Here is a 27,729-nt window from a genome sequence, read left to right on the forward strand (position 1 = left end):
GAATTAACGCATCAGAATATCTACCCACTTTCGCTGCCATATGAGCGTTAAAGCCCGTGGAGCTCTGTGAATATCTGCAGTTTAATTATAACCGCCTGGTAGTTCCGAAACATTTTGTGTTCAATAAACCTCAAATTTTTGAACTGCGTACCGAATTACTTCTAAGTGCATAAAATTCCAAGTTGTAACAAGGATTCGAGCCCGAACTTAATTTTAAATCCTTTCCAACATGCTGTATAAGGAAATTCAATGCTCGGAGAGAACGGGCTAAGCTCGCCGAACACCATTATCTCCCTTCCCCTCTCCCCCACACAGCACTGTGGATCGAGGACAGCTATATCTTTTATCTTATTCCAAATTAGCTCTTGGTGTGAGAGTAAAGAAAAGCCGGGACAAGTGCACAGTGGTAAGACGGCACTGAATCAAAAAGACAACTTGTGTGGATAGTTCATTTCAAACCACACAGCTGATTTCCGTCCCCTATTCTTCCGCAGTCCGAGCTTAAACTTCGTATCTAACGACTTTATCGTCCATTCTTCATTTTTCTGTCTAACATTTCTTGTCAGCTTAAGTTATTTTTAAACTTACGAGGCTCGGACTCTAATGATGCTACTGCGATATCGTCCATTTGGTCGCACACAACAACTTCCGGGATAAAAAGTATGTGCAGTTTTCAGAGTTCTGTTTCAAGATGCGATCCTCTAGTGTCAAAAGCATAAATTCCAAAAATTTCTACTGTCGTGAACGGACTAGCAGTTTGACTGATTTAGACTATATGGCATACTAAAAACGTTGTCCTCGATTAGGTGTATCAGAGATTTGTTTCCCTATGTAGATTTCTGTTTCTTACTGCTTTCCAATAATCGCATTTCGGGTACATACGGTGCCTTCCAGGACGTGTAATGTTTCTGAATTCAGCAGCCATCACAGCTTGCTCCAAGATTCTCTCCACTCCACTCAGAGCAGCTGAGATTGAAGCGTTAAGCAGATGACGTAATAAGTAGTGTGTGGTGCAGGTAGCAGATAGTGTGACTGGTAACCCTTTCGTGTAAAAGATTCCCCGAATTGCAGTCCATCACTGTGACTGGCTGCTGTGTTCGGAAGTAGTGCGCCAAAATGCTATGTTTTCTATCATAAATATTGAAAAAACTATGCATTAAATTCTCTCGACATTAAACGTAGGCATCTCTAAATAGCAGGCCATCGCCCACTTCTTTTGAAGTCATAATAATAAGCAAAACTTAAATGAAAAGACAGACGAAGTACTTCAGGTATCTTCGGATCCCACCTGAACTGCGAATCCTAGTGATATGTTTGGCGCTGCCTAATCACTCCGGAACGAGCCGTCATGAGGCACAGAGGCACTGTCTGGTGCGATAAAGAAATGTTCACTCGCGGACAATCAAAATAATAAGTAAATGTGTAATCAGTTACTGGTGATTCGACAGCGAACTTGTGAAATTATTAATGACTTGCAAATTGTTAAATAGTCCGTGGTTAGAGATCGTAACTCTCAGTTCTTGTTCCTCTAGAATAAACACAAGCAGAATCCAAAAAAAAAAAAAATGAAAGAATCAATCATTTAAGTACTATTAGTACCTCGGTAACAGTTCATAAAGCCTCAATTCACCGGATGTAAGACCAACTTGATGTTTTTTTGCGCTGGCTGTTGTGGCCGAGCGGCTCTAGCGTTTCAGGTTCTAATCCTGCGTCGGGTATGACTGTGTGTGCTGTCCTTAGGTTAGCTAGGTTTAAATAGTTCAAAGCCTAGGGGACTGATGACCTGAGATCTTAAGTCCCATAGTGCTTAGGGCCATTTCACCCATTTTGATGTCTTCTGCGCACTGGACATACGTAGAGGACGGTAGGTTGGTGAACTGTATCAGAAATCCACTGCATTTCACTCGAGCAACAAGGCACCTTGCTTGTATTCCTTTGTCAGTGCAAATGGGAAAGCTGACAAATAATCTGCGGTAACGGAGTGGAGGTTGATATTTGGAAAAACATACGAAGTCATTGATGGTGATGATGAAGTCCCATACTACTTTACAGAGCGAAGGGGAACGAAGTGGGAGACCCCAGCCGCCGTATGAGGCAAGGTCCTAGTGGAGGTGGTTTGCCATTACCTTCCTCCGACCGTAATGGGGATGAATGATGATGATGATGATGATGATGATGATGATGATGATGACGACACAACAACACCCAGTCATCTCGAGGCAGGTGACAATCCCTGACTCCGCCGGGAGACCATGAGCTGCGGACACGAAGTCATTCTCAAAGTGAAATTTGTTTACACCATACACTGCAGCTTCTGAAAACTTCTTATTTGTAGCCATACGGCTTTAAGCACTATCTCCAAGAACATAAAGTTACATGATCAAATTTTCTTTCGTTTTATTGCTGGCATATGAAAACTTGTGCCGGACTGGGATTGGAAACCGGGTTTCCCGCTTTACAAGAGCGATCGCCTTAACAGATTTCGCTATCCGACGCCTCCCAGACCGACCAAAACCCCCACTCGTCACCGTGTGTCCACGTTCTGCACTCGAACAGTTGCTGTGATTACCACACGAGGAGGGAGGAACTTATTTATTACTGTCGCGACCTGACACGGCATGTATTATGACTGAGAGAACACTAAATCACTCACCGACGCATGTTTTCTTTACACACACCACGAAAATTCAAGCCCAGTTCACAAGCCAAATTCCGTTCCAATAAACAGTAGCCCGTCAGTCCATCCAAGCGTTGGCCATGAATGGCGGAATATACCACAATGCCAGAACAGAGTTCGGAGCGTGTTCGTAATTCCAGATGGTTGGCATAGGTAACGGTGAAGTAGAGCTAAATGAGATGAACTGGCTGAAAGAGGCTGCTTGCTCGTTTAAATAGGATGGTGCGTAGTGTTTGAGCCTGCGCAAGAGCGATGTTGGCCGAAGGAGAGACTCGATTCTAATGCACGATGGTTCGCCCTCTGTCGGACGTATCGAAGTCGGTCTGTCTGGCCAGCCAGCGAGTCTTCCCGGTGTGCTTTGCATGTGTTGTTGTTGTTGTTAATAATCTGTTTGGCATATCTACTGAGGTAGCCGTAGCACGCACGGTGTTGCCACTGCTCGGACTGTCTTGCTTCTCATATCCGGCTACGACGCCAGTGGCGCTCACCGCAGCATGTAATACTATTTTATAGTGTCTGTGTTTTACGGTATACTATGCAGTGCCTTCAGAAATGCATGCATGTTTGAAGAACACTGCATAATACACCATAAACCGCAGACACGGCTGATCAGCATGACATGCCTAGACAGCCATCGGCAATAATAAATAAATGTCTCCCTGTGCGGAAACCGCAGCATCTTTGCGATTACCCGTCGTGGACTCACAGTGACATACCAGGGTTTGGTCGGTCAGGGAGGCGTGCCCTTACAGCCAAGTGGTTAAGCCGATAGCTCGCGATAACGGGGATATCCGGATTCGAATCCCACTACGGCACCAATTTTCAATTACCAATAAATTGTGCAGCTGAAGTACAATCGTATTCACAATTGCGAATACATTTTTTTTCTACATGTGAACATGCCTGGTACACGATGATATCTCTGCTCCACAGTACCACAGCTCGCGGCTACACGAGCCAAAACAAAATGGAGCGGCCAACCGATAAAGCGGAAAATAGTGCAGAAATGTAGCAGCTGTGTCGCATCCACAGGGGTGACTGAAATGGTACGACACAGCCACAGTTAGAAAGAAATTACCGGCTGACATTCCATTATACAAAGAGGCTGCGCCGTTCTGGCTCCTATAACCCCGTGCTGTGTTTCTACGGCGCGAGACTTGCTACAAGATTACACACATATACCGACAAGCAAACAAAATGTTAATTACATAACTCTATTTAATTCGTAGGAAATAATTACACGGAGGTGATAAAATTCATGGCATATGTGGTGTCACCGCCAGACACCACACTTGCTAGGTGGTAGCTTAAATCGGCCGCGGTCCATTAGTACATGTCGGACTCGCGTGTCGCCACTGGCAGTGATCGCAGACCGAGCGCCACCACACAGCAGGTCTCGAGAGACGTACGAGCACTCGCCCCAGTTGTACGGACGACATTGCTAGCGACTACACGTACGAAGCCTTTCTCTCATTTGCCGAGAGACCGTTAGAATAGCCTTCAGCTAAGTCCATGGCTACGACCTAGCAAGGCGCCATTAACCAAATCTGGAGAGAGTCTCACTTGTATTATCAAGAGCGATGTACCGCAGAAGTGAATAAAAGTTAAGTAAACCTAAGCTCCGTTCTTTTCTTTATAGCATTCATAAGTATCCTGTTTCAGACCTCACGCAAGACGGCGTGAGTTGACGCGTGCCCTTTCGGCTACTTCAGTGTGGCGTAGCTAGCTTGTTACGCCACAACAGCATACATCCTAGTATCGTGTCGCACATCCTTTTAAATCTTCTGCAAAAGTGTAGAGCCATGCTGCCTCTATGTACGTCCATAACTGCGAAAGAGTTGCAGGGGCAGCATTTTGTGCACTAATAGACTTCTCGATTATGTTCCATAAATGTTCCATAGGATCATGTCGATCGATTTGGGTGGCCAAATCATTCGCTCAAATTGTCCAGAATGTTCTTCAAACCAACGGCGAACAGCCGTGGCCCACTGACATGGAGCATCGTTGTTTGGGGACATGAAGTCCATGAATGGCTGAAAATGGTCTCCAAGTAGCCGAAAATCACCATTTCCAGTCCGTGATCGTTTCAGTTTGACCAGGGGACCCGGTACGTTCGTTGTAAGAACAGCCCAAATCATTATGTAGCCACGACTAGCTTGCACAGCGCCTTATTCTTGGGTCCATGGCACCGTGGCACCACTCTCGAACTCTGTCATTAGCTATTACCACCTGAAATCAGGACTCATCTGACCATTCACGTTTTTCAGTCGTCTAGGCTCCAAACGATATCGTCAAGAGCACACGAGACGTCATGCTGTTAGCAAAGGAACTCGCGTTAATCGTCTACTGCCATAGCCCATTAACGCCAAATTTCACCGCACTGTCCTAATGGATACGTCCTGCATCGAATTCTACCGTTATTTCACAGAGTGTCGCTTTTCTGTTGTCACTGATAACGCTACGTAAACGCCGCTGCTCTCGGTCATTAAGTGAAGGCCGTCAGCCACTGCGTTGTGCATCGTGAGACGTTATGCCTCATATTTGATATGATCGGGATACTCTTGACATTGTTTACCTCTGAACATTGAATGCCCTAACGATTTACAATACGTAAAGTCTCAAGCGTCTAGCTTCAACTACCTTCCCGCGCTCAGAGCCTGTTAATCCTCGTCGTTCCGCCATATTATAGGCGAAAATGTTTTCACATGAATCACCTGAATACTAATGACATCTCCGCCAGTGCACTGACATTTCGTACCCTGAGTACGTGCCAGCAGGCCGCTGTGGCCGAGCGGTTGTAGACGCTTCAGTCCGTAACCGCGGTGCTGCTACGGCCGCAGGTTCGAATCCTGCCTCGGGCATGGATGTGTGGGATGTCCTTAGGTTAGTTAGGTTTAAGTAGTCCTAAGTTCTAGGGGACTGATGACTTCAGATGTTAAGTCCCATAGTGCTTAGAGCCATTTGAACCATTTGGTACGTGATACTACCGCTCTCTGTATATGTACATATTGCTGCCCCTAACCTTAGTCACCTCAGTGCAAAGCTTCATGATAATCCCTTTATTCGTCACTAGTGAATCACTTTTATTATTATCAGTGGTCTCACACATTCTCCAATTTTCTTCTACGTGTGCAAACCATGTTAAAATTTAAAACGTCTTGATTTCAATGGAAAACCACTATGTTTCCTCCTTTTGCCAGACCATCGAATATTAAGTGATGCAGTGCCACGTTCAATGCTATTTTAAGCTACTTGCTACCCCTGCTTGTTTCGTTATTTCATTTCAGACCGGAAGAAAAATGAAAAAGCTGACAACTCACTTTTAACATCATTAATAATTTTTACATGTGTCAATTACTGTAAATGAAAACAACTTTCGTCACTTATCTCTTAAATATTTACGGATTAAGATTGGATAAAGTTTGTCTTATTTTCCGAACGCGATCATTTGTCTACCGTTTCACTCAAGAAACTTACGTCGGATTTCAAGGCATTGCGATTCACTTTGAAGCTGAACGTCTGTTTTTGATGAAGATATACAAAAATAAGATAACAATAATTTACAACAATTTTAAAAACCTTTGGTTCATGAATCAAGCATAAACAGAATTTCCATAAAAAATTAAACTTACATATGCTTGAACCAATTTTTATTACACGTTGAGATGAGTTTTAGGTTTTATAGAACCACTTGACTGAAAAGTGCAAAATATAATTAAATAACAAATATTTGAGCCCGCGCTGCACTTTGGTTGAGACGGGCTGCATTGAAACATAAACAGCAGGCGATCGAGAACGACTTTGTTATGAGTCATTGGGGTCGCCTCTGTTTCTATTTGCTTCTTTTTTAGCAGCTCTCTACCCAACATATTATAGAAGCTTCCTAACATTGTTTTTAAATCAAATGCTGAAGAATATGGCAAACTTTTCATTCAATTTTATATGGTGTTTTTCAGAAAAAAATTAGAAAAATGATGAAAATTAATATTGCATTAAAGTTGTAAAAATCTTTCATGACCATAGGAACTATACAATATTACACTCATTTTATTCGAGAGTTTTACTTTGAATAGTTTTTGAGCTACGAGTCTCGCAATCGCGTGATTTCATTAAATTACGGTAACTGCGAACCCTAAAAAGACAGAAAGTACTTGTTTATCACAGCTGCGAGCTTGCGGATGACTGAACGAATACTTTAACTGACAGAGAAATGAACCCCTACAAAATATGCGCGATTTCCTGTTATCCGAAGCGAAATGGAGCAACCCGCAGTGACCTATTTTCCCCTTCCGCCAACACCCCCCCCCTTCTCCCCATATCACGCTTATCCCCATCACTTGGAAAGCGTGTCACCGGTTCGACCAACACAGAACACAGGAACGCGTTCCACGGACGCAATCTCATGCAGCCATCGCCGCTGGCGAGTGGCAGGGCGCGCAATTTGTGACTGCGTATCAGAACGGCTGTCAGTGGGAGCTGCTGCCTAGCCGTCACAGTGCCCGGAGTTCCAGCACGTCAGCAGTCGCTCAGCAGACTGGCGCGTCACCGCCAACCGCCGCGCCGCCCTGCTTGTCAGGTTTTGTACTGAATTAACGGTGCGCTGTCTACCGTACACAGCACGGGCCGAATGTCAACAGATCATCGTCAACTAAGTTCACCTTTTCATCTTAATAATAGCACGGTAAAAAAGAAAAACCAAAAAAAGAGAATTATCTTGCAGTACAAAATATTTTGCTATTCAAGAAATCTCTAAAACTATACAACTGACACAGGCAAGCTGTTCAAGAAACATAAAATTTCAACTACTTTCCATGATCAAGGGTTTCAAAGAGTCCTGAAGCACAGTGTCAACGGAGACATGGTATTGATTGGAATACAGTGAGTACTTGAATGTAATTCATAGTGATCTCAGTGGGTAGATAAATTTAGCGTCCCATACTTCCTGATCACTTCCATATTTGATTGAACGCAGAGAAATGTTCAATGATTGTCTCACGTGCGAAATGCGAGAGATAAAGTACAAGGCTACAATAGCGAGATTCAGCGAATCTTTCGTAGTCAGCCAAAGAACAATTAAAAAGTAATATTAATTCTAAGGTAATTTTCAAGACAATTTATAAGCTGAATATTAAGAAATTTAAAACAGAGTTAATACAGTGGAATGAAATACGATGGCTGGCCGGAGTGGGCCGAGCGGTTCTAGGTGCTTCAGTCTGCAACCACGCGACCGCTACGGTCGCAGGTTCGAATCCTGCCTCGGGCATGGATGTGTGTGATGTCCTTAGGTTAGTTAGGTTTAAGTAGTTCTAACTTCTGGGGGACTGATGTCCTCCGATGTCACGTCCCACGGTGCTGAGAGCCATTTGAACCATTTTTTGAAATACGATGATCTAGACAGAATTACATGTGGATATGACACACAGGGATCTGCTTCGGAGAATGCAGGGTGGTTCCCCTTATTCCGCCTCAGCTACAGTATGTCGACGATTGCTGCGCAAACAAGTTCTCCACGTAAGCGTACGCCACCATTACTCTACCACACAAACTTAGGGGAGTGGGGGGAGGGGTGTCCACCTTGTTCCGAACTGCACAATAACCCCTGAACGAGTGGTTGGGTGTGCGGCGGAGGAGGGGTGGACTGCGGTAGTCGTCGTGGGGTTGTGGACCACTACGGCGGCGGCGGGGACGGAGCCTCTCCAATGTTTCTAGGCCCCCAGTTAACATATAATACAATACCACATAATGTCCAGACACTCTGTGACCAAAATGGTACTCAAACAGAGGATGACAGACTAAAGGCCGAAATACTAAATGTCTTTTTCCAAAGCTGTTTCACGGAGGAAGACTGCACTGTAGTTCCTTCTCTAGATTCTCGCACAGATGACAAAATGGTAGATATCGAAATAGATAACAGAGGGATAGAAAAACAATTAAAATCGCTCAAAAGAGGAAAGGCCGCTGGACCTGATGGGATATCGGTTCGATTTTACACAGAGTACGCGAAGGAACTTGCCCCCTTTCTTGCAGCGGTGTACCGTAGGTCTCTAGAAGAGCGTAGTGTTCCAAAAGATTGGAAAAGGGCACAGCTCATTCCCGTTTTCAAGAAGGGACGTCGAACAGATGTGCTGAACTATAATCTATATATCCAACGTCGATAAGTTGCAGAATTTAGGAACACGTATTATGTTCGAGTATAATGACTTTTCTGGAGACTAGAAATCTACTCTGTAGGAATCAGCATGAGTTTCGAAAAAGACGATCGTGTGAAACCCAGCTCGCGCTATTCGTCCACGAGACACAGAGGGCCATAGGCACGGGTTCACAGGTAGATGCCGTGTTTCTTGACTTCCACAAGGCGTTTGATACAGTTCCCCACAGTCGTTTAATGAACAAAGTAAGAGCATATGGACTATCAGACCAATTGTGTGATTGGATTGAAGAGTTCCTAGATAACAGAACTCAGCATGTCATTCTCAATGGAGAGAAGTCTTCAAAAGTAAGAGTGATTTGAGGTGCGCCGCAGGGGAGTGTCATAGGACCGTTGCTATTCACAATATACATAAATGACCTTATGGATGACATCGGAAGTTCACTGAGGCTTTTTACGGATGATGCTGTGGTATATCGAGAGGTTGTAACAACGGAAAATTGTACTGAAATGCAGGAGGATCTGCAGTGAATTGACGCATGGTGCAGGGAATGGCAATTCAATCTCAATGTAGACAAGTGTAATGTGCTGCGAATACATAGAAAGAAAGATCCCTTATCATTTAGCTGCAATATGGCAGGTCAGCAACTGGGAGCAGTTAGTTCCATAAATTATCTGGGAGTACGCATTAGGAGTGATTTAAAGTGGAATGATCACATAAAGTTAATCTTCGGTAAAACATATGCCAGACTGAGATTCATTGGAAGAATCCTAAGGAAATGCAATCCGAAAACAAAGGAAGCAGGTTAGAGTACACTTGTTCGCCCACCGCTTGAATACTGCTCAGCAGTGTGGGATCCTTACCAGATAGGTTTGATAGAAGAGAGAGAGAATATCCAACGGAGAGCAGCGCGCTTAGTTACAGGATCATTTAGTAATCGCGAAAGCGTTACGGAGATGATAGATAAACTCCAGTGGAAGACTCTGCAAGAGAGACGCTCAGTATCTCGGTACGGGCTTCTGTTGAAGTTTCGAGAACATACCTTCACCAAGGAGTCAAGCAGTATATTGCTCCCTCTTACGTATATCTCACGAAGAGACCATGAGGATAAAATGAGAGAGATTAGAGCCCACACAGAGGCATACCGACAATCTTTCTTTCCACGAACAATACGAGACTGGAATAGAAGGGATAGAGGTACTCAAAGTACCCTCCGCCACACACCGTCAGGTGGCTGGGGGAGCATGGATGTAAATGTAGATGTAGAATACAATGGATTTATACGCTAATAGATCCAAACAATTCCATTTAATAAGAGATGAACAGTTTTTAGAGGAAAATGCTGTCGTAATACAAAATTCTTCATAAGAAGTCGATATTAAAACTATATAAAATTACAGACATTCTAAGTGACATAAACTTGACAAGTGTCAGTAAAATTACAGCTACAAAGCGGAGCACACTGTATGCCGCTAAGAGCTGTAACAGAATACAGTCACTGGCGGTGCCATCACGGTCTTCCTTTAAATATTACGAAGGCCCGTGCTACGCTTTTAATACTAGTTCTCGTTGCCACGTTACGTAGCCAGACTACCAATAACAGCAGGGTGCGTAGTGTGAGGTACCCCAGGCAGAGGTGGGCAGAGAGTTCAGAGACGTACCGGCGATCCTCTCGGGCCCGTCCAGCGTGGCGGCGCGCAGGGAGACGGTTCGGCTGCGTCCCTTGGCGCTGGACGCGGACACGCGCAGCACCAGCTGCACGCCGGGCTGCAGGCCGCCCACGTGGAAGGCGGGCGCGCGTGACGTCACGTTGAGCAGCGGCAGGAGCGACGCCGCCTCCGCCGCCTCCAGCAGGAACACCTGCGGCCGGCCGCCGTCGAAGCCCTCCGTGCAGCGCACGTCCACCGAGTGCGACGTCTGGTTCAGCACCGAGCAGTTGGCCGGCGGGTCGGGGGCGCCTGCCGTCACACCATGCGCCATGGTTAATTACCACACCATCCATTCCTTACAGGCTGAACCTGTTGTCGAAGAGAAAATTTTCCACTTACACATACAAATTGTGTCCAGTGGACTCGTCTTGTGCCTGACGACTAGCACTGAGGGGACAAACGTCATTCGATACCTCGTCATATCGTGTCGGACTTCATTTTGCGCGGTGTACTTCAGCGGTTCGAAGTAGTATGGATTCAACAAGTCGCTGGAGATGCCCTGCTGGAATATTGAACCATGCTACATCTACAGCCATCCGTACTCTCGAAAGTGTTGCCGCCGCGTGGGATTAGCCGAGCGGTCTAAGGCGCTGCAGTCATGGACTGTGCAGCTGGTCCCGGCGGAGGTTCGAGTCCTCCCTCGGGCATGGGTGTGTGTGTTTGTCCTTAGGATAATTTACGTTAGGTAGTGTTGCCGGTGCAGGAGTTTGTGCACGAACTGACCTCTCGATTTCGCCCTATAAATGTCTGATAGGAATCATGTCGGGCGATCTGGGAGGCCAAATCATTCGCTCGAATTGTCCACAGTGTTCTTCAAATCATTCGCAAACAACTGTGGTCCTGTGACATGGCGCATTGTCATCCATAGAAATTCCATCGATGTTCGGTAACTTGAAGTCCGTGAAGGGCTGAAAATGGTCTCCAAGTAGTCGAGCATAACCATTTCCAATCAATGATCGGTTCAGTTCGACCAGAGGACCCTGTCCATTCCACTTAAACACAGCCCACACGATCATGCAAGCACCAGCAGCTGGGGCAGTGCCTTATTCACAACTTGGGGCCACGGCTTCGTGGAGTCTGCACCACACTCGAACCATACCATCAGATCTTCCCAACTGAAATCTGGGCTCATCTGACCAGGCTAAGGTTTTCCAGCCGTCCAGAGTCCAAACTGTAAGGTTACGAGGCCAGGAGAGGCACTGCAGGCGATGTAGTGCTGTTAGTAAAGGCACACAGGCCGTTCGTCTGCTGCCATAGACCACTAATGCCAAACTTCGCTTCACTGTTCTAACGTACGTCCCAAATTTATCTAAGCAGTTTTTTTCACGCATTGTTGCTGTCTGTTAGCACTGACAGCACTGCGGTACCGCTGTTGCTCTCTGTCGTTGAGTGAACGCCATCTACCACAGCATTGTCTGTCATCAGTGGTAATGACTGAAATTCGGTATACTCGTCATCCTCTTGACATTGTGGATCTCGGAATACTGAACTCCCTAACACTTTCCTAAATGGAATGTCCCATGCGCCTAGCTCCACCTACTATTCCGCGTTCAAAGTCTTTTAATTGCCGTTGTACGGCCACAATCATGTCAGAAATCTTTTCACGTTAATCACCTGAATTCAAATGACAGCTCCCCCCAATGCACTGCATTTTTACACCTTCTGTATGCTGTACTACCGCCATCTATAAATGTGCATATTGCTATCCCATGACTTTTGTCACCTCATTGCAGTTGGAGGCACTGTACCTGGCCTTTGTGAGAAAGCAAGTGTACCTGTAGCGCGTGCTCAGTACGGTGAATCTCCTTACACACTGACAGCGTAAATTCTTCCCTCTTGCTGGAGACAGGGCGTAAATGCATCTCTGGCTGATAGACAAAATGGAGGGTTCCTCACCAATCACCAGTACCTCCAGTATTTCAGAATATTGTGCAATAACTACACCACATACAGAAAAATTACACAAATCAGTGGACAGAGCATCATTTCAAGTTTCGATTCGTAACATGTGCCGTAGCACAGATGTACTAGAGCGCAGCTGTGTCGAAGTATATAAAAAAGTTACCTGCTCCGTACAGTAACATCTACACTTGAGCTCTACGCAAACTACAGTTCTGTGTTTTTGGAACTTACATAACTGTTGTCAAGCCGACAACCTCTGTGTTTTGTTTGTTGTTTTTTTTATTTTTTGCTCAAACTTAGAACCGCACATCATTCTGTGTTAGTCCACTGTGTATTTTATCTCCTTACAAAACATAAATGGCATTTAATAGATAGTAAAAGTTAGCTGATCGCGTAACTTCTGCGCTTTTAAGTTAGCAAAGCATTGCCTTTTGAACCAAGTACTGTTTACATGCACAAACATAATAAATGAGTAGAGTCATTGTTGCTATTTTGTTATCAACAGAATGTTTTTCATCATGATCAAAGGCTAGAGTTTTCTGTTGTTATTGACAATCGTGAAATTTGTTTGCAAATAACAGAAACATGTGTTGTATAGTCTCCACAAGTCTTGAAGCGATGTTTCATATGTTTTAGTTTTGGGGCGTTTTTCTTAATTATGCCTTTTCTTGGGAAATTGTGTTTTTTAGCGTCATACGATATATCTGCATATTTTATTTCTACTGTAACTTCCTTTATATTACGTAAGAAATCAACAATTTTCCAATAAATCCCGGAATTAAACACAGGCAATTTCAGTTTTGCTGCATATATAGTTTGTTTTTAGTAATAATCAGGTAGATAACTACGTATAACAAAAATGTTACGCAGGTTATGCACCCCTTTATGCACTGGCGCAAAAATAGCAACATCACAAAATAATTAATGTCGAGTAATTAAGTTTCAGGTATGCATCTGTCTACGTAACATAACTAACTGAATAACATTGCAGGATCACATATTAATGTAAGGATGTAAGGACAAGATAAGTCATTGCAAATGTGAAATGATGGCGCATTAATAACTGGTGTAACTGCCAGAATATGGAATCAAGCATCCAAACGTGTATGCATTGTGTTGTACAGATGCCGGATGTCAGTTTGTGGGAAGGAGTTCCATGAGTGTTGCATTTGGTCGGTCAATACAGGGACATTTAATGCTGTATGTGGATAACGCTGGAGTTGTCCGATGATATCCCATTTGTGCTCGCTTGGAGACATATGGTGATCCAGCAGGCCAAGGCAATGTGTCAACACTCTCTCGGAAGCATGTTGGGTTGCAACAGTGGTATGTGGACGAGCATTATCCTGTGGGAAAACACTCACTGGGATGCTGTTTATGCATGGCCGCTCAACAGGTCGAATCGACTGACGTATACATTTGCAGTCAGGGGGCGTGGGATAGCAACGAGAGTTCTCGTGCTGTCATACGAAATCGCATCCCACATTATAACTCCAGGTATAAGTCCAGTGTGTCTAGCATACAGGCAACATGGTTGCAGGCCCTCAGCTAGCTCCTTCTAACCAACACATGCCTATCAATTGCAGAAAAACACCAACAGACCTCCACCCTGTCCTATGATGAGCTCTCGTTTGACACCACTGAAGTTGCATATGGCTTTATCAGCCATAATTTTGCTGAGGTGGTGTAGCCTTACTTGCATCCGAAACCTCTGGACCGACTTTGCAGCTAGTTATAAAGAGACCTCCATTGTAATGTGACCCAGAAACCATAGTGCTACTTAGCATCGTTCACATTTACAAGTCACTGCCATTGACAACAAGGCTGATGAGTGTCAAAATAAATGAGAGGACCATCTGACAAGTAAATGAAGAACCTTAGTATCTGTAGTCTGATAGTTACACAGTGAGACATCAAATAACTTAGGTTTCTAATCACAACAGTGTAAAACAAAACTTTCTGTGTCTGATTTATTAAATTACTAGCTAAAGAGCCCGTCACTGTCCAAGTAGCTATTTTGCCAATTTTTTATTAGAAACGAAAACAAAAAATTAACTGTAATTCCAATGCAATATGGAAAAATTTCATTTCCTTATTTCGTGAAAATAGCTTTAAAATTATTAAACAGTCGTACAAAAAAATATGCACAATGTACAGATGTGTAAGTACAGTATCCAAATTAAGAAATATAACGTACAGGATACAAATTCTCTGTGCGCTGGTCGCAGCTGCTTCGCGCGTTTAGAACGCGATTTCGATAAACGTCTGTACCGAAACAGCTCTATAGACGGCTACTGTTTCCGCCTACAACCGTTTGCGCTTCACAGTTGAAAGCTGTCAAAAGCGATGTCTTATGTCATGGATTCCTTTAGTTGCCTTGACTGTAGGAGTATCTTAGTAGTACGAGTTGCATTCAAGTTCTAAGGCCTCCGATTTTTTTTTTCTTATTAACTACTCACCCGAAATCGATGAAACTGGCGTTACTTCTCGACGTAATCGCCCTGCAGACGTACACATTTTTCACAACGCTGACGCCATGATTCCATGGCAGCGGCGAAGGCTACTTTAGGAGTCTGTTTTGACCACTGGAAAATCGCTGAGGCAATAGCAGCACGGCTGGTGAATGTGCGGCCACGGAGAGTGTCTTTCATTGTTGTAAAAAGCCAAAAGTCACTAGGAGCCAGGTCAGGTGAGTAGGGAGCATGAGGAATCACTTCAAACTTGTTATCATGAAGAAACTGTTGCGTAACGTTAGCTCGATGTGCGGATGCGTTGTCTTGATGAAACAGCACACGCGCAGCCCTTCCCGGACGTTTTTGTTGCAGTGCAGGAAGGAATTTGTTCTTCAAAACATTTTCGTAGGATGCACCTGTTACCTTAGTGCCCCTTGGAACGCAATAGGTAAGGATTACGCCCTCGCTCTCCCAGAACATGGACACCATCATTTTTTCAGCACTGGCGGTTACCCGAAATTTTTTTGGTGGCGATGAATCTGTGTGCTTCCATTGAGCTGACTGCCGCTTTGTTTCTGGATTGAAAAATGGCATTCACGTCTCATCCATTGTCACAACCGACGAAAAGAAAGTCCCATTCATGCTGTCGTTGCGCGTCAACATTGCTTGGCAGCATGCCACACGGGCAGCCATGTGGTCGTCCGTCAGCATTCGTGGCACCCACCTGGATGACACTTTTCGCATTTTCAGGTCGTCATGCAGGATTGTGTGCACAGAACCCACAGAAATGCCAACTCTGGAGGCGATCTGTTCAACAGTCATTCGGCGATCCCCCAAAACAATTCTCTCCACTTTCTCGATCATGTCGTTAGACCGGCTTGTGCGAGCCCGAGGTTGTTTCGGTTTGTTGTCACACGATGTTCTGCCTTCATTAAACTGTCGCACCCACGAACGCACTTTCGACACATCCATAACTCCATCACCACATGTCTCCTTCAACTGTCGATGGATTTCAATTGGTCTCACACCACGCAAATTCAGAAAACGAATGATTGCACGCTGTTCAAATAAGGAAAACGTCGCCATTTTAAGTATTTAAAACAGTTGTCATTCTCGCCGCTGGCGGTAAAATTCCATCTGCCGTACGGTGCTGCCATCTCTGGGACGTATTGACAATGAACGCGGCCTCATATTAAAACAATGCGCATGTTTCTATCTCTTTCCAGTCCGGAGAAAAAAAATCGGAGGCCTTAGAACTTGAATGCACCTGTAAAGAATAAACGTATTAAATCATCATTTTTTTCTTCCATCTCAGTGTTTATGAGGTCATATCTCGTGATCTATGTGTTACACAATGATATAATTTTCTAGGTACAATCTGCAGCATATCTGGATACTGTGTGCAAAATTTATTACTAATATAATTAATGGAACAGAAGTAATAAATTCAAACGTCATGCGTGATGCGTCAGTTTTCCACGCCCTTCATTGTTAATGACGTCATATCATCTGAAATATGACAGGTAGGTGGTTCGTACTGTACAGCGACTGTTGCGTGACAGTAAGGGATATGTGTACCAAGTTTAGTTGAAATCCACTGGCTTAGGGGGGAGACGTGGAACGTACATACACACATAAATACATCCATTTTTATGATATGTATGAGTTCTCTTTCACAGTTGTAGCACTTTTAAGTATAGCGGTAAATTTCCCGTTCTGCCATGCAGACTTCGTTTCTCAGTGATTTACCTGAATCGCTCGAGGAAAATGCTTTTAAAAGGACACGGTCGATTTTATTACCCTCCGTTCCCAGCCCCGTTGGAGCTCCTTCTGTTTTGATGCCGTCGTCGCCGGGACATTAAAGGCTACTCTAGTCTCATACAATCACGTTTATTGCACGTTTGTCCTGCCTTCATTCTTCAGCTCATTCCCTGTGTTCGCTGATTACACAAGAACTTGCCAGACTAACACTTCCCAAATTTATTTATTACAATTGTCTCATTTTTTACGAAAGAAGTTATATTAAACGTACTCGTAATTTTAACTATACATTCACCAGCCCGCAGTAGCCCCATTACTGCGTGGTCGTAAACACATACTTATTGCACTAGATTAAAATTCATAAACAAAGGTCACACCTATAATAGCTTGTATAAACGTTTTTAATTTTTTTATGTTTGCTATTTGAAGAAAAGTATCTCATTTCAACGGTTTCCCGTACATCCATGTCACTCATGCAATTTGAACAGCATTCATTCCCGTGTTATACAAGTCAATAGAGCCAGGACTATTACGTCGAATATCAAAGGGACAGAAGCGGTAAAAATCTGTTTCGGTTCCATTTCAATATCTGCTATCAACATTACTTTTTAATGACATTTTGCCGCTTTGAAAGGTGATTACACCTATCGTTTTCGAAGTGAAGCTTGTTTTACATTTCAATTTCGATTTGTCAGATTGTATTACGTAATTTACTGAGTTTCGCGATACCACAGGAATTATGCAAACAGGAAACATCAAAAGTGTGTGTGCATCGTCATCATACCTCACTCATTATCGAATTATACAGATACTTTTGAAAAGCTAAGGATGGTTCAACGTTCTGCAAATGGTTTACGAACATCAAGTTTATAAATATTGCATGTACTTAGCAGAAAAAGAAATGCAGTTTATCTTTCTTATCTGGTCGCTCCTACTGAAGTAAATAAACGTAGATCAAGTATAAACTGGTTTTAAGAAGTCTTATCTGAAGGTCCTTAGCGTGTAGGCTGGTACAGAGGTGAAACGTAGGCCATAAGAACCTCAATCAGCAAGGGAGTACGGGCTTCTCTAATGTGTTGCTACAGAAGAGAACTGGAAATCTCGCCTGTAGATCGAATAGCTAATGGCCAGCCAATAAATCGAATAATAATAATAAAAATCACTCAAAATCCAATAATCATTGGAATTATCATAAAAATTATAACAATTACAAATTAAAGAACGATAACGTGTTTCCAAAAAGCGCATGTCTATATGAAAGTGCTTTATGCGCAACTACCGGGTTCACGTCAGTATAGACCCATCTTCATATTTGTAATGCTTTAAAAAAATTTTATAACATTTTTGGGAAAACAATAATATTGTAATATATATGAAATCGCTGTAAAAACGCTCTTGATCCGATGGTTATTTTATTAAAATAGCTGGTTCCGGGCTAGGCTTAGGCCATCTCAGACAGCACCATCAGCTGAAACTGACGATGTGTGGAGCACTCAGTTGACCTCAGTCAATGCAGTTTCAGCGACTGAGGTAAACTGAGGGTTCTACTCATCCTCAACTTCAGCTGATGCTGCTTTCTGGAGACGGCCTATACCTAAGCCGAAACCGATCATTTTAATAACCATCGCGATCGAGACTGATTTTTGCACAGATTTTATATAATGGTTATGTTTTCACAATGCAGATGTACAATTACGGGGTCCCAGTTTCTGGGTGTTATCCACGTAAGAGTTAAACCATACTGACCTAAGAAAAACCGGCAAGCAGGAAGAGGGCGGATAAAGGTACTAGAATGACGCCAACAGATGAATAAATCGGCAGTTTGGTGAGGGTGCGGGGGGGGGGGGGGGGGATGGTGGATGAACGTAGCAGAAAGAGGCTAAGAGCTGAATACAGCAGACAGTGTCAAATGGATGAAAGTTGCAAACGTCACCCGGAGACGAAGGGGATGGAAAAGTGTAGAGGCCTAGACCAAAACCATCTTCCGATTCCAGACCACAGAAACAATAGAGAAAGGATGACAGCCGATGCTGATACATAACCCATCTCGAACAGTGCTATCGAGTCCACAAGGTTCAAAGCCCTCATCTAATGGACGGGCCACCACCAACGAAGACACGCCCACGGCTCCTTTCGCACTTGGCGTCTGTCTCGAAGTGTGGGGTAAATAAAGTCAAGTTTCGAAAAATGTGCATCACACAATTTGTTTTTTAATTAACTGTTGAAGGATGACCTCGCTTCTTCATCGTCACTTCCTCAAATATCAGCAGAAGATTGGAAACTGCGACTGACATCCCTTACTCAGACGTATTCGCGATCTGTATTCCGTGTTAGCAACTACCAACGCTGAAAAACCTACCTTAGTATGTAAGATATTACAAAACGTATCCAAAATCGTGTGTCCAGCTACCCAGCTACGGACCCTTATGCTTAACCAAGGTTAAACAATGAGGAGGAAACATCGATTTCAAAATGCAATCTGAAATAATATCAATAAATTGATATTGTTTTACGGAGATAAAGGTTGACGGAATTTCCGCTCTAAAAGGATCTTTGAATTAGTTGCGTTGATGAACTTGTTCTGGAATGTATAGGGTAGTTATAATTGAACTTTCTCTACTTGAGCTTGTGTGGAAGGAAAGCTATTTACCTCACGGGCACCCGACTTTATAGAAATGATGTTCAGACTGTGCGCTGTAGGAGTTTCGTTGTTAGTTGTGGCCATGTAATGATTTGCCATTAAGCGCCGGCACTGATACGACGACGTAGAGTTGAAACACAGACATCAATGGGCATTAGAGTTGCAGATAGTCAACATGGGTCTGGACCAGGTACTTGTCAAGCTGTTATATCGAAACGACAGCAGTAGTGCTGCTGCTCTTCGCCAGTATCGACGCATTAAAGGATTACGTGAAGGTCCTCTTTACGCACCGGGGTTGAAGAAAATGATACGATGTTCGGATTAACTGGTGATTGGGGTATTGCTCCTGGAAGACGCCGAAGGCCAATTGCACCACAAGTTCTCGAAGAAGTTACTGTTGCCATGGCTGAGAAATCTGGACAAAATGTGTGATCTTCAACCAGTGCATGAGGTGTGTCACGATTACAGAACATTCCATGGTTCATCCCTCGAAAAATGCTAAGAACAGTTGAGGAATGGTATCCGTGCAAACTTTCAGGCTATTGTGGATGCAGATGGTGGCCACACTGAGTGTTACCCTCTCACGTGGGAACTGCAATTTGTTTCTTTCAATAGATTATTCGTAATTTATGTTCCACAAAGTCCTTGCAATTATTTGCACAAATTTCCATTGCTCTACGATCACTCGTTTTTTGTGTGGGCCCTCTCATGCAGCAAATTTTAATTATTAGGTTGGTGCATAAGTTCGTCGCGTTTTTGTTATGCATGTTGATATTCTGGTTGCTATTTGTTTATTTGTCGGTTGTCATTTTTCATTTGTAGTTCACTGTCGCGATCTGAGTTTACATGCGGTTTTCTTGTCATTTGGAGATAATAAGGGGAATTGTGGACACTAGAAAATTGAGTGCCTGAGTGCCAAGTGAAGAAATCGGAAGACTTGCGACATATTCTTTTGTTTGAGACCAGTACAGGGATGACTGCAGCGGAGGCAGCCCGGCACATCTGCGCTGTGCACGGGGATAATGCCACAGGACACATCATGGAAACAAAATTATTTTCTCGTTTTAACGAGGATCGTTTTGACGTTAGCGACTCTCGACGTTCAGGAAGACCTTTTGCGTTTGATGAAGATCATGTAAACGCATTAATCCACAATAATCCACTTCAATGTACTCGGTAACTGGAAAATGTGGAACTGTGATATTTCCACCGTCGTGCGACATTTGTATGTAATGGGGAAGGCTCAAAAAATCGGATGTATGGGATCGTAAGCCACACCGACCATACGTATCCTGCACTGCTGTTGGTGACAAAAAATTGTGTCTTTATGCTAGCATAAGGAAAGGAAAGGATACGAGAGCCCAAACAAAGTAGTATGTCCCCGTACAAAGACGTTCGTGCATTCACAAAAGGTAATTTCATGTATCTGGTGGAACTGCGATTGTGTGGTGTACTACTGATTGCTTCCCCCAGGCGTAAGCATCACTGCTGCCATAAGCCGTACATCGTCAACAGCTGAGATGTCTTGCAGACGCAATACAAGAGCAACGTCCAAGAAGACTGTGAAGTGATTCTCCTTCACGATAACACCCGCCCGCATTCTACCAGGCTGACAAAAAAGGTTGTACAGGAGTTGGGTTGGGAAGTCGTTCCGCAACTACAGTATTCATCCGACGTTGCGCACTCAGATTTTCATTTTTTCCGCTCTCTATCGAACAACTTTCAAGGAAAATCCTTCCCGGATGAAGATGCGGTCCTAACACGCTCGACGAGTTCATTGCCTCAAAAACACGTGGATTCTACAGTCGTGGAAAACGAGAAGTTGCCCTAGCATTGTCGGACTGTTGCAAGTAGTGAAACAGTAGTTTATTCATGACTAATGTCTCTGTTATATTTATCTGTTATACTTATTAAACTTATGGAAAGACGCTATGAACTTATGCACCAATCCAATATAGCGATCTCGTACTTCCGAACGCAATCACTGAGTTCAGTTAAACGATCTTGTCTTCCAAAACGTTGTGAAGAGCTGAGGAAACATAATATGTATCTTTATCATCCGACCTTTTCTTCCCAAGGCTGATATTTCTTCTGACTGATGCAGAATTTTGGCCCCATTACGTGAAAGTGACACATTCACTGAACTCAGTTTCTCAAAAATGTCACAAAGGTACGCAAATTTTAATGCAAAGTTATCTTGTATGAACTTCTCGGAGCTCTAATATTTCTCTTGAACAAGGTAAGAGTAATGTTCATTCCTGGGTTCATTCGTGGCATTCCCGCTTGAGAGCCAGCAAGAGTTGTTATACTGCTGATAAATGCTCAGCCCCCATATACACTCACATTTTTTGAAAACATTTCGAATTAAGTGGCCGACTTTTAATGAAGTTTACCACTTCGACCAATGATTGAAGAACCTCATGAAGGACAGCGCTCGTGCTTCTTGTGCAAAGGCGCCCTTGCCAGTTGCTTGTCAACTGGATCACCTTTGGTGATAGATACTTTGCCCAGAGCAACTGGTAAAATAAGACCTTCCGTTTTGCTTTGAGGTCTTTCCTCTTTAGTACAAGTTAGGCAGCTTTCTAAGACGAAAGAATAGCCTTCGTAGGAATCTTAGATTGTTTGTGAGAGTATTTTTTTGTTCTGCCATTTCTTTTGTCTTGTGGGAAAGGTATGCTAGTGATTTCATTACCAAACTATCGTGATCTGACTCCAAATTCTGTTTCATTTGGTTAGAAAGTAAGCTATCAGCAGCTAGAACTTTGAAACAAACGATACACTGTGGATGTTCTTCATTTACAACAATCGTACATATAAAACATGAATTCAGATAACCTTTGTCATACTTCCTATATTTTCGTCTATTCAGGTCATTGAATTGCATGACACAACTGAAGTATTCCGCTTTGCACTTACATTTAAAAAATTTTGCGCGCTGACCATCAGCACAAATGGCAGAAGACAACCAACAACTAAAAACGATGTGCATTCAACAAAACTAACACTACAACTGACTGGTACTGAATAACAACGAATTGTCATGTCATATAGTACGTGTTGACGTCCATCTACCATGCTTCCCTACTATCAATTACTTCATGACTCGCTAGTCACCACTAGCAGCGCACATATTGTTCCTCTATTCAGCAAGCAATTAAGGCAAACTATTATTGTTATGGAACCACAGCGACTCCCCCACTGTGCGGTCGCCTCTATGGGACAGGACGCAAAGTTTTAACGTTCTGGCCTAAGTCAACAGTACAGAGCGGAGAACAATTTAATGCAAGATTTGATGCAATGTCTTTTTCCCAACAAATACTGATGATGAAAATTTCTTCCGTCTCCACGATTCGAAGTGGCTATCCCCTGGTCAAACACCATGGATTGAGTGATTTATTTATTTACACGTTAATTTCCGTAGGACCAAACTGAGGAACAAATCTCCAAGGTCATGGAACGAGTCAGTACATGATATTACAACATGAAAGTAATAACAGATAAAAATAAAATGTTTATGGGCTAGAAAAAAGTCAGTCCGTAAGTTTAAGTAAACGCAATCAACTATACAACAAGAATCAGCTTAGTTTTTCAAGAAACTCCTCGACAGAAGAGAAGGAGTGACCCATGAGGAAACTCTTCAGTTTCGATTTGAAAGTACGTGGATAACTACTAATGTTTTCGAATTCGGGTGGTAGCTTACTGAAAATGAATGCAGCAGTATACTGCACACCTTTCCGCACAAGATTTAAGGAAGTCCGATCCAAATGCAGGTTTGATTTCTGCCGAGTATTAACTGAGTGAAAGCTGTTCATTCTTGGGAATAAGCTAATATTGTTAACTAGAAATGACAGTAAGGAATATATATATATATATATATATATATATATATATATATATATATATATATATATATTGAGAGGCCAATGTCAAAATACCCAGACTCGTGGAGTCGACAAGTGGTTCGTGAACTTATACCACTTATTGCCCGAACTGCCCGTTCCTGAGCCAAAAATATCCTTCTAGAAAGGGAAGAGGTACCCCAAAATATAACACCATACGACATAAGCGAATTAAAATAAGCAATGTAGACTAATTTTCGTGTCGAAGTATCACCCACTTCTGATACCGTTCGATTAGTAAAAATGGCAGCATTAAGTCTTTGAACAAGGTCCTGAAAGTTGGCTTTCCATGACAGTTTACTATCTATCTGAACACCTAGAAATTTGAACTGTTCAGTTTCACTTATGTCCATTCTGTCAAATTAAACCGTCAGGTTTCGCTGAGTTGTGTGTTAGAAACTGTAAACAACTGAGTCTTACTGTGATTTAGCGTTAGTTTATTTTCTACAAGTCATGAACTTGTGTAATGAACTGCACTATTTGAAACCGAGCCAACGTTGCACACAACATCCTTTACTACCAAACTAGTGTCATCAGCAAACAGAAATATTTTAGAGTTGCCCATAAAACTAGGGGGCATATCATTTATGTAGATAAGGAACAGGAGTGGCCCCAACACTGATCCATGGGGCACCCCTCTCCCCCGCCCCCCACTTGACCATACCCCACTTAAATCCCACATCACAGCCATTCTCAACATTGTCGATGGTGACAATTTGCTGTCTGCTGCTGAAGTAAGAGGTGAACTAGTGAGTTACTCCCCATATTCCGTAAAGGTCCCACTTTTGGAGCATTATTTTGTGATCAACACAATCAAACGCCTTAGGTAAATGAAAAAATATTCCTATCGTTCGAAACATTTTGTTTAACCCCGTGACCACAGACGAATGTTGGAACCACAACTGGTATCCAGATACCTCACATCTGCCATAGCTGTTGAGATGCCTTGCCACTGCATACACGTGTGACAAGGCTGTTCAAATGTCTAACATTCAGCACAACTAAACGTAAAAGCAGACAACAAGCTCTACCATAAATTATACTCTCTCATTAACAGTTTATAATGAATACGTCCAATATTCCTATCGTTCGAAACATTTTGTTTAACCCCGTGACCACAGACGAATGTTGGAACCACCACTGGTACCCAGATACCTCACATCTGCCATAGCTGTTGAGATGCCTTGCCACTGCATACACGTGTGACAAGGCTGTTCAAATGTCTAACATTCAGCACAACTAAACGTAAAAGCAGACAACAAGCTCTACCATAAATTATACTCTCTCATTAACAGTTTATAATGAATACGTCCAATATTCCTATCGTTCGAAACATTTTGTTTAACCCCGTGACCACAGACGAATGTTGGAACCACCACTGGTACCCAGATACCTCACATCTGCCATAGCTGTTGAGATGCCTTGCCACTGCATACACGTGTGACAAGGCTGTTCAAATGTCTAACATTCAGCACAACTAAACGTAAAAGCAGACAACAAGCTCTACCATAAATTATACTCTCTCAATAACAGTTTATAATGAATACAACTTTGGTAATATTGTGGTTTTCAGTTAAAATCGACTGCGAGAAAGAAAATACTTCCCTGTGTTGTGAAATAGTAACCAGATGTTCCCTTTCTCGCACAGTCTTTTATCAAAGACCCTGTATTTTAGGTTCACTCTGTTCCGTATTATCTATTCTGCAACTAAACGTCCAATGAGTGATAATAGTGTACCGAAAACACTAACATTGTCCTACATGAGCAAGCTGCTTATCGATCGGAGATCTGTAGCTATACTTCCAATAAGCGACAACAATTAGCCGAAGACAATAACGTTATCATACATGAACGAGATGATTTCACCATCTATCCATTAGCAGCATAGCAAAAGACGGCAACTTAACAGATGCGACTGCCGTCTTCCCTTTGGACGTAGAACGCTCCGTTAATGAGGGTTTGGATGCGGGACTTCTTCACAAAACGATAAGATACAACTTCCCACCTGAAATAGTAGAATTAATACCTAATTTCATTGGAAACAGAAAAGTACAAGTACGAGTTGAAGATCAAAAGTCATCTTACTTCACACCCAAGTGAGAGTCCCTGAGGGTGCCATCATCTCTCCTACGATATACACTGATGACTTAAGGGGTGGAAGACGTAGTTCTGTACCCTGATGACATCACTTATTGGTGTCATGGATCCAGCTGTAATGCAATCAGTAAACATGTTAACAACTACACCAGCAAACTTGAAGCGTGCCTCAGTAAATGAAGAATGCAGGCGAACCCAACGAAAAGTTAACCTACTCTATTTAGATTGAGGCGTAAAAATCTTACAAATCGCCAACAAGACCCGCGCAGACATAACATTCGACTTTGGGAACAAGAAATTAGCGCACAGCCAAAAGGCAAATATCTCGGAATCAATCTGGATGAACTCTTTAACCAGCAGGAAAGCACCTCTGAAAAGATTAAACAAGCTGAAAGTCGACTTAACCTAGTACGTCTCACGAAACTCCGAAATCGTGGAGTGTAACAACCAATTGTCCTTCTAACGTACAAAATTTTTGGCCGACCCATTCTCGAATATGGATTTCAAGTATGAATTATGTCATCTAACCACAAGAAAAAAACTTACTGCTGACCGAAGGATGTTTCGAGCAGCTGGAGATCTCAGCTATGACTTTCCAACTAATTCCCTTCACGAAAACCAAGACGTTTTCTCATCTTCTACAAAATTAGTAAAAAATTCTCAACATGAACAAAATTCCAATATCACATTTTCAAGACCACTAAGATAATATGAAGATATATAAGCCACAACATCCGTCAACAAATCCCATCTGTAGTTTTTTTGACCGAGCGGCTTTTCCCTCATCCTTAAGGCGAATGCCGGGATTTGAAATGAGGAAAACTTAAACAAGATTTTCCGCTCACCTGTCCATTTGCTAGCAATTAAAAATCCTATTAAATTAATTAAATAAGCTCCTAATTACCTAAATAAATGGTGTCACAAAAGATCAAAAGTACAACTACGGGCTGCAGAGGGCCATGCTCTCCTACAGTCCACCATCCCGTTCAGAGGTGAAAAAAAAATCACAAGATATATCCACTCAGCAGAGATACACGGTGGTTTCAATTTGGGCAAGAACAAAGTTCTTGTCGAAGGACGTCAGCCAACAAAAAAATTAAAATGGTTCCAGTCACCCGGTTCCGACCACTGTTTTCGGAAGGATTCTCTTGGTTGTAAGCACATGCCATAACTGATTATCCCATCACATTTCTTCTGAGTTGGGATCTTCATCTGCCCGACCATCAGCCTCCCAGATATTTGGTTGAATAGAATCGCAACTCCCCAACCGCCGTACTTCGAAAATCCCGCTACATGCGAGGAATGGAGAAAGAAAAGTCTAAACAAAAATTATCTTAAAAATGATTAGAACAGCACTGCGCAATCTGAATGGTCCACTTTGTGTTACTAGCTGCGCGCAGAAGAAAACTATGCAAAATAATACAGCCCACCATCCCGTTCAGAGGTGAAAAAAAATCACAAAATATATCCACTCAGCAGAGATACACGGTGGTTTCAATCTGGGCTAGGACAAAGTTCTTGTCGAAGGACGTCAGCCAACAAAAAAATTAAAATGGTTCCAGTCACCCGGTTCCGACCACTGTTTTCAGAAGGATTCTCTTGGTTGTAGGCACATGCCATAACTGATTATCCCATCACATTTCTTCTGAGTTGGGATCTTCATCTGCCCGACCATCAGCCTCCCAGATATTTGGTTGAATAGAATCGCAACTCCCCAACCGCCGAACTTCGAAAATCCCGCTACATGCGAGGAATGGAGAAAGAAAAGTCTAAACAAAAATTGTCTTAAAAATGATTAGAACAGCACTGCGCAATCTGAATGGTCCACTTTGTGTTACTAACTGCGCGCAGAAGAAAACTATGCAAAATAATGTCATTGAAGATACTATCTTCACAGACCTGGCAGTTGAAGAAGAAGGAGGAGGAGAAGGAGATTAGTGTCCCTTCGACAACGAGGTCATTAGAAATGGAGCGCAAGCTCGGATTAGGGAAGGATGGAGATTGAAAGGGGTCGTGCCCTTTCGGGGGAACCATTCCGGCATTTGCCTTAAGCGAAGATGGCCGGACGCGGGTTTGAGCTGTCATCCTCCTTACGGTGAGGCCAGTGTGCTGATCACTGCTCTGCCACGCTCGGTAGCAGCTGAAAAGGTCTGTCGCCACATCGTATATTAATGGTAATGAACCAGTCCCTACCGCCCTATAGCGGGAGTTCCAGCTTCCATGGTAGGCGGTATGTGGTCGGGTGCTAAAGAAATTTTCACAGGGTTTTAAAATTTTGACCTAAGGTATTTGGTAAGTAATATTATATCTTATAATTTTCTGTAAATCTGTTTGACAAATATGATAACGTAAAGTAGCTTCAGTAAGTTATAAATCAGATGTACTGTGGAACTCGTGGGCGGTCAGGAAATTTTACTGCTACCACAGATACAAAAATTGGC

General features: G+C 43.0%; 1 protein-coding gene across 1 annotated transcript in view; it reads right to left on the reverse strand.

The window, feature by feature from the left end:
• Positions 1 to 27,729, reverse strand: part of LOC126260339 (synaptogenesis protein syg-2-like) — a 138,695-nt gene that overhangs the window by 20,803 nt on the left and 90,163 nt on the right. The window contains exon 11 of the mRNA XM_049957664.1: positions 10,488 to 10,784. Coding sequence (XP_049813621.1) covers positions 10,488 to 10,784 — 297 coding nt within the window. The remainder of the gene's footprint in view (positions 1 to 10,487; positions 10,785 to 27,729) is intronic.

This window comes from Schistocerca nitens, chromosome 5, assembly GCF_023898315.1.
Source record: "Schistocerca nitens isolate TAMUIC-IGC-003100 chromosome 5, iqSchNite1.1, whole genome shotgun sequence".
Classification (NCBI taxonomy): Eukaryota; Metazoa; Arthropoda; class Insecta; order Orthoptera; family Acrididae; genus Schistocerca; species Schistocerca nitens.